Below are 8,761 nucleotides of genomic sequence, written 5' to 3' on the forward strand. Positions count from 1 at the left end.
TTGGGTACGAGCGGGGGCGGGAGCGTGCCTCCGGCGGCACGCGCTCGCCCCCTATTCACTCCCAGGCTAGTGACTTACCGGTACGTCACTTTGCCTGGGAGGGGCTGACCTCCGCCGGCGGTCGGCAAGTGGTTAATAAAAAGAAAACGAATGCAGCCAACATATTTACTGATTGGTAGGGTGCAATATATTAAATTTTTGGCTTTGGGTTTAATATGGATTTAATGCCCTGCCAAGAACAATGTCCACATTGGGTTTGCAATTCACAAAATATAGGTGTATTAATTAGTTTCCATCCAAATTTTCTCCATGGTGTATATATGCATGTGTATAAAACTGAATTAGGAATATTAGACTACTTGCTGCTTTGACGTGATTGGTTCAGTGTTTCGTAAAGCTGCAAAAATGAATGCCATAAAAAATGTATTCAATGCAGACATTTTGTATTTAATACAATAAATCATACCTGTACTGAAATGTTCACTAAAACAAGTGATCCTTTAAGAATAATGCACATAAATACACTATATAGTGAAAATGTGCATCTCTGTGTTTTTTAATGTTTGTTTAAAATTATGTTATTTGTAAACCATGCTTAGCTCCTACAAAGGACAGAACAGAAGCTGGAAGCCATGCCATGGGCTGCTTTCACACACTTGCCAATGCAGAGGCACACAGGCTCTTTGGGGGTTGTCACCCTAGGATAGGAAGTCCCTTACAGGCAGGATGAACAAGTCAAAACGAAATAAACAAAAGTCTGCAGAAAGAAAACAACTCCTTCCAAGCAATCAAGGGAGGACAATTCTGGTACACGGCTAGATATTCTTTTGATTACTCATGGAAAACTCATTCAGCAGAACATTCTTTCCTGCTATCATTGAATCAACTCATTTTGTTAAAACTTTAAAGTTTCATCTAGATTTGCTATTTGAATGGAATCAGAGACATAATAAACAGGTTTTATTAAAATATGTATGATTTTTCCCAAATGAAAACCATATTCAAAGTTAGAAATTTGTGCAAGAAATATTTCCCATCCCGTTTTTATGAATTTGCTTATCACTATGTTCAAAATGAACATCAGTTTGACCCTACTAACCATAAGAACATAAAAAAATGGAATAAATGCAATTCTTCTGGTTTATGGTTGGCTCTGGCTACTATGTTTTTTATGTTTTTTTTTTTTTTTTGGGGGGGGGGGGGGGCTTAGGTTATATATAATTTAAAGCTTTGTTAACGGACTTTGTGGGATGCATAAATACAGAGTGTCATTCCTTTACTGAAGTAAATGCTGCTTTAAAAAGCCTACAGTGCAGTTCACTAGACCAAAAGCCTAGACGTTTGACAGTGTAATTTCACCCCTTCAGCAGAGATCATTTTACCAAAGGACTAGGCATTTTGTCATGTGGCCAACACTGGGGGGCTCAGGGGATGCATTTTCTTTTTATCTATCCATCTGAGCAAGATTGGTAACATTTCTTTGAGATAACATTTGAGTTGAGGCCCACCTTAGTGGCTACTCTGGAATGGTAGGTATTTTCTCATCAGTGGCTTGTAGACTTGCAAAGTACTGTTTCTTTCCAGGTGTAGGCAAGCGGTAATTGTAACAACAATGGCTAATAAAATGTTCTTACTCTTTCACCTCAAACAAATATATTTATGAGATATATATGTAATTATCAGTATTACTATCTAACCCTTGTATAAGCACCATTACCTCATCTTGTTCAAACATTCACAGGTGTTATGAGCAAAATAATCCTCTGAGCGTTCCTAAACGTTTTGTAAATATAGCCCCCCGCCCTTTTTTTTTTTTTTTGCAGTAGGTCCCAGCCCATAGCTAATATTGCTATGGGAGTGACTGAGGTGAAAATATGCGTGCATAAATAGGAATTTATTTATACAATATATACATATTGTATACACACACACACACAATATATGCATTGTTCCACATATTAAGCATTTGTTTAAGCCCTTTGACTGTATATGAGCTGTAATATTTAATTGAAAGAAGGACATTATCTACAGGAATATTACCCTTCATTTGGATACAAATTGTCACGAGGCAAAAGCAAGGATAGAATGGAACATTAAAGTGAATGACATCTGGATGCCATCTTTCCAATATGAGATTGGATTTGAGAGATATGAACACTACAATTTATGACTCAAGCTTTTGTGTAAAAAGATAGATCTTAGTTAATCCTTGCTATGCAGGTCAATGCCCTGAATGATGGAAGGCTGCCTAATAGATATTGCCTTATAATCTGTCTACACCATGGTCCCTCCTGAGATAATACCATGGAGGTCATCATCATCCTTCTCCTTCTTCTTTGCTCTCACATGGCTTTTCTGAAATTGGTAAAACTAAAGAGTCATATGTTCTTTTTCTTTGTTCTCTGGTTGGAAATGACTGAGGGCTTTGATATCCATTTTCTTGTGGATCTAGGGGTTCTTTGGACAGAAGTATATAAATAGAAGGACAGTTTTTGTAAACTGTTAAACTGGGTGTTGGAGTCTTGATTTCGGGTCCCTTTGGCTCCCATACCTCCTGCAGGCTTTTGTATTGCACTTTTGTGATCTGGTAAAGTCCACCTAGTTGTCTTTTCAATATTTCTACACAGGTGATGGCTTTAGTAACAGCCCGACCATAGGCACTAAACACAATCTGCTTTGTGTCCTCTGACTTCATATATGGCAAGGCATATCCCACCAAATTGCGTATTTTACTGCCTTCTTTTACTCTCATTTGTGCCACCTGTGGATGAAGATCCTTGAACGGCAAAGGTTTTCCATCATCTTCATCCAGAACTCGTACCCGGCGGAGATTCTCCATTGTGGATACAGAAGGAGGATGTATTTTTAAGTCTCAGCCTTAGGACAAAATGAAATGAACCAGAGCTGAAATAAACTGTTTTAAAACAAAGAGGTCACCTTTTGGCTAAATAGCCAGCTCAGCTAGAAGATAAATGACAGCTGCTAAACAGCTCAGTGGGAATATGAACTCTACAACATATCCGTAATCACTTGCATTGCATCATAATGATATTCAAATAAATAACAGTACATGTGGCACATTGGGTAGGACATTGTAAATTTTAAGCAGGTGGTAGAATAGGATATAAATAACTCCATGAAAAATCTAGACAAGAACAAAGCGTTAGTATTACTTTGATGAATTTGATACATGAACATTACAGACATTAAACTTTATTCTTGCAGTGCTAAACAGATTTTTAATAGATAATGTGAATCCATTATTCATATATTAACTAACTTAACCTGAAAACATTGTATGCATGGAGCATTTACGCATTTAATAAAATAAGGAGTTTCACAATAAACAAGCTTAGAGCTGCAGAGCAGCAAATCAATGATAAGCATATTGCATGAATACTTACTTGTTTCTTTTGAGTCTTAATGACCCAGAGACAAGCACTCTTCACAATACATCCTCCATTAAATTGAGACTACATCGAGGAAGAATCACTTTATGGAAAAGTTGCCCCAGGGATATTCAAGGATTCAGAGTGATGCTGTCTTCTATTTTTCAACTTGTCCTTTTCCATAAAGACTCCCGTTTGCCTCTTTTTATCAAGCCCTATCTGTAAAGAAGAGTTTTATTTCTACAAAGCTGAAGCGGAATTGTGGCCATCCTGGTGTGTGCTAGCCTTATCAGCGAGTGAGAGCTCCTGTCAGTTCCTGTGCCTGCGTTGGCTGCTCTGAACCACACTGCTGTGTCAGATGCACTTAGTGAGAAGCCCTCCTCCTCCCTCTTTCACCCATACTCTTCTCTCAACACTGGCTGCAAAGGAAAGAAGCACCAAGGCTGTTACTTCAATTCAACCACTTTGCTAGTGGAATGGAAAAGCCGAGAGATTATTATCTGTAATTATACCCATAGCCTATAGACAGGCTTAGCAGAGCTTTATAATCATCTTGTCTAAGTTGCATTTTCACTCTTACCTCCTTTTCAGCATCCCCGTCTGCCTATTTTACATTCTCGAACCTGCTTGTTCCTGAATCCACTGTTTCATTTCACAGCTAACTGACTGTTCTCTAAAGCCCTTTTTTATACATGTGCATGAGATATTTCAGTCCCTTCATTCACTGTCTGGCAGGTTTGTGGACAGTCTATATGTCACCTAAGTTTCTGACCTACACGCGGTGGTGGGCACCAGGGATTGTGCCTACCATGCAAGAAACAAACTTTGATGTTTTCTCAGTTTTTAAAAAGTTTTGGTCTGAGTCCTGGAGCATGGAGACCCTTTTATTTCTGAGCTGATCCATGCTAAGGGCTATCTCTTTCCCTCTCTCTGCTGTGAGAGCCCACACATGGTCCCTTCTGAGAAAATAGTATGGAGGTCATCATCATCTTCTTCTGTGCTCTCACATGCCTTATCTGAAACTAGTAAAACCAAAGTGTCATGTTCTTTTTCTGTGCTCTCTGGTAGGAAATGAGGGCCCTGATATCAATTTTCTTGTAGATCTAAGAGTTCTTTGGACAGAAATATTTAAACAGAAGGACTGTTTTTGTAAACTGTTTAACTGGGTGTAGGATTCTTGATTCCAGATCCCTTTGGCTCCCATAACTCCTGCAAGCTTTTTTACTGCACTTTTTTGATCTGGTAAAGTCCACCTACAGTAATTTTAATATTTCTACACAGGTAAAGGCTTTCATAACAGCCAGACCATAGGCATTAAAAACACAATCTACTGTGACTTCATATATGACAAGGCATATCCCACTAAATTGCGTATTTTACTGCCTTTTAGTTTGAGTCCTGGAGCATGGAGGCACTTTAATTTCTGAGCTGACTCTCAGCTAAGGGCTCTCTCTTTCCCTATCTCTGCTGTGAGAGGCCGCTGCTGGGTCAAAAGACTGACTGCCGACAGAACATTAAAAAGGTAGAGCTGCCTGCTTGTTTTGGGGAACCAATTAGAGGGCACCCTGTTAGTCAGGAACTGAAATAAGTTTAGTTAATGGTTCAGATAACCAGAGGTTTTCTTTGTTTTATTCTATGGTCTTGCTGTAAAAGTCCCACATAGACTAATCGACAGCAACAGCTGATGTCCACCAGGTTCTACTAAAGGAATTGCAACAAGTGAACCTGTCTCTACAGCAGCAGATACAGGCCCGGTTAGAGAGGCAGATGGAGGCACAGTGGACAACTTCTACACCCTGACAGCTGGTACAAAGCGCTTTGCAGAAATTGTTTCTGAAGGATGATCCACATCTTGGTATGCCTGAGAAATTCACGTGTGAGATGCTACCTGAAGAACAGTGGGCGGATGTGCTAGCACCTTTTAAACAAGGGAGACTCAAAGTGCCTGCTTTAACTTGCAACCAGAAGATGTCAAAGAGTTTCCTAAGCTTAAAAAATAAATCCTAACTAGGCTTGTGGTTACCATAGCCTTCTAAGCTCAGCATATGTTCCAAAGGCAACATGACCCTGGAAAGCCAAGAGGTCCCAGATGTATAATTTGTTGTAACTTACAAACAAGTGATTGCAAAGAGGTGCTAAACTCTGCTCAAACTGTGGAGCAACTTGTCTACAGTCATTACATAAGAGACTTACTGGTTAAGATACAGCAGCACATGAGGAGCACAGAAGAATGTGGATGAGTTTGTGTCCCTTGTGGAGGACTATCTCCAAGATCTGCCCTCTAAGCCAGTCAACCCAGGAAAATGTCTGCCTTAGGTAAATATGTATTTTTTATTCAAGGGGTAAGCAGACAGGTGCTAGATATGACCCGCCCCCTAGCACTAATTAGCAATATCTGTGAGAGAGACATTGCATAGTAGGTGCTAATGCTGTCAAAGATATGCGTCTTGCCCTATTTTAGAGCAGCCTATGGAATGGCATATGTCACTATTTGCCATGTCTGTGCTGGCAGCACACTTATTAACTGAGACTGAAAGGCAAATATATACAATTATCATAGAAGGGCACCCAGTGGAAGCATTATGGGACTCTGGAAGACTCATCACTTTGGTTCATTCTAGTCTGGGGGACCCTGCCAAGCATGATTCAGATTGTATACATAGAGTACTCTGTATACATGGTGATACCAAAGACTGTCCGGTTGTGGTGCTCACAGTGGAGCCTCCTAAAAGAACTGTAAAGCATGTCCTGGGTGTAGGTAAAAACTTGCTGCACAGTGTAATACTGGGTTGGGGTTTTCCACTGTTTTGGTAAAAGTGGGGGAAAAACAGGTAATCAGATCTGAAAGTGTACGATGGTAAATAGAGCTGCGCTCTAACACAAACATAAATTGTGATAAACTAAATAATTTTTAATGGTGAAGAAACTGTCCTTAGTGGATGATCATAAAGTAGTGTTGACCACCAGTGCAAGCAATACCTAAATATAGTATAACATACAGAGAGTCCCAGCATATTATTAAAGTGTCCTTTCCACTGAGATTAACATCCAACATCACGAATGATATGCAACCTCCACCGCAAGAAATACACACTTACCAGCTTAAGTGGACCTCCTATTTCAGGAGGTCTAAATAGCTTGTGGCTAATACCGGGCCAGAGCCCTTTATTCAACAAGGGGGGATAGGCAGATGGCAACTCCCACTGAATAACTTTCAACGAAGCACAGGCAAAGCAGCACTCATTTCAGGAAATGTCAGATAGATGTGGAATGTTCAATATTCCAATTCTTGGGTTCTTAACATGTTTGTACATTTGGAATAACAAAGAAATAAAAGACTGTATTAAAATTGTACAGGATACGACTTTCATGTTATCGTATGTTGGACTAAGGGTGGCCACAGAATGAAGAGTTGACTAAATTAACACTGCACTGACGATAAAAATGCAAATAATCACAGTTCTAAAACAGACTACTTTTTTTCTAGAATGCTTTCAGTGTTCTGATCATATGTTGTATGTAATGTGAATGTGGAGTTTACACAGATGTCACAGCAATTCCACCATCCAACACTGTGTGATAATTCACGTTGCTGACATCTCTTATTGATGACCGTTTGCTTACTTTGCTGATAATAATTTTCCATCATGTTAGAAAATTAGGTCGTGCAAAACTTGCTGAGTCGTTTCTCTGGAAAATAATGACTCAATTATATGCTTTTGGTAAATGTTTTGTTGGATTGGATGAAAAACCGACTTGTCCCTTGGTCAGCTTAGGTTAACATTTTTTAAAGTTAAAAGCTTAATTTAAAAAATCGAGGTAGGAAATCAAATCAGTTAGTGAACATTTAATTTTGTTAAGGAGTCATTGCAACTGTTCAGGCAGTAAAAAGTTTACTTTCTAAAATGAATTTCCCCTCCAGTACATGCTTCACATAAAACATTCAAATATTGACGCTTTTTTGCTCTTTGTTCTGATATTTTGCCCTTTTGTGTATCCATATTTTACCGGCAAATGAAAATAAAAACCTTTGACCAGCCCATTGAACCATGAAAGTGAGGCCAAAAACTACTTTACTAACAGAGAAAAAATCCAGTGTGTGTATGTGTATTAATCATTAGAATCTCTATTGTAAGGACCAGAGTATGGAATATTGTACACAAACTGGTTGCATACACACAAAGATTCATATAAGGTCGGTACAATAACTCACACACTTACTGTTCACGAAGGTTTTTTGTAAATTAAGTTGTATTTTTAAGCCTTTAATAACAGCCATGTACAATTGATGAAGTTTTATTCCTAAATGGTATATGCATTCATTTAAAAATATTATAATATCCAGATAGACCCAAGAACATTAAAGAAAAGCATTTTTGTCATGCCATGGCCTAGCCAGCATTCATACACACTATAGCAAACCTCATCTGTTAGTAAATGCAGCGTGTAAGTGCTGTAACCTGTTCACCCACGTACATGTGCATTGCTGGCACATGATAAACATGATATGATTTGTATGTGTGGCATGATCGATATGTTGGTGTACACTTATATCCTTTAAGGCCCGTACACACGTACCGATCGTCGGCATACAAACGTCGGTGGACGAAGGATCTGCCGATTGTACGCGTGTTAGTATGGTGCCTCCGACAGATGTCTGCGCACAATCCGCGGACAAAAGTCTTTCTTGCAAACATGAAAATATTTGTATGCCGACACCAGAACGGACGATTGTTCGCCTGTCAGTACACAATTCGGCCGACAGACCGCAGATTTGCAAGACTGGGCATGCTCAGAAAATAGAAAACACAGGGAAAGTTAACCATTACATGACATCACTTCTGCAGTCGGCGGACAAAATTCTTGTGCTGTCCTTGTGCTGTCTTTGCACTTTTCAGCAGACACCGACATCCCGGGGAGAAAAGAGGAACATTTGTAAGCCGACCATCGGTACGTGTGTACGGGGCTTAAAATATTCAGTGCAAATTAGTTAAATTAAATGAGCCTCAATTGTGTTGTATTTCCCATCATTTTTTTTTTTTTACTGGAAACAATGTTCTTCAGAACAAAAACTGAGGGTAAATCTCCCCAGTGGAGACACAGACAGTAATCAAAACTTGACAAAGTTTCTAACTCTCCCACATTCTATCCAGGGTAGGGTAAATCTCTCCATCTGGGACATAGCCAGCAATACATACCTGAGAGAAGTTTTAACCCTTTCACATGCTATCCAAATGAAAAGAAAGTCTCCCTAAATGCAATGGATCAACTTAACCTGATCCTCAAACTCTCTAAATAAGAGGTAAGTTCACTGTCCTTTAGACTTTAGTATAGCAGACTGTGGTCCTAATACAACAATCAGCCATAACGTT

The 8,761-nt window shown here is 39.2% G+C and overlaps 1 protein-coding gene across 1 annotated transcript; it reads right to left on the minus strand.

Annotated features, from left to right (window-relative positions):
- Nucleotides 1-2,189: 2,189 nt before the first annotated feature.
- RPP25 (ribonuclease P/MRP subunit p25) lies at nucleotides 2,190-3,800 on the minus strand. Its single transcript, XM_082256802.1, has 2 exons — nucleotides 3,405-3,800; nucleotides 2,190-2,877 (listed from the first exon to the last, which is right to left on the minus strand). The coding sequence occupies exon 2, from the start codon at nucleotides 2,837-2,839 to the stop codon at nucleotides 2,318-2,320; it is 522 nt and encodes a 173-aa protein (XP_082112928.1). The 5' UTR covers nucleotides 2,840-2,877; nucleotides 3,405-3,800; the 3' UTR covers nucleotides 2,190-2,317.
- Nucleotides 3,801-8,761: the final 4,961 nt, after the last annotated feature.

This window comes from Pelophylax lessonae (assembly GCF_965119305.1).
Source record: "Pelophylax lessonae genome assembly, chromosome: 4".
NCBI lineage: Eukaryota > Metazoa > Chordata > Amphibia > Anura > Ranidae > Pelophylax > Pelophylax lessonae.

What these genes read in the sequence shown, in the direction of transcription:
- RPP25 (XM_082256802.1), bottom strand. Translation starts at nt 2,839, where the DNA reads ATGGAGAATCTCCGCCGGGTACGAGTTCTGGATGAAGATGATGGAAAA.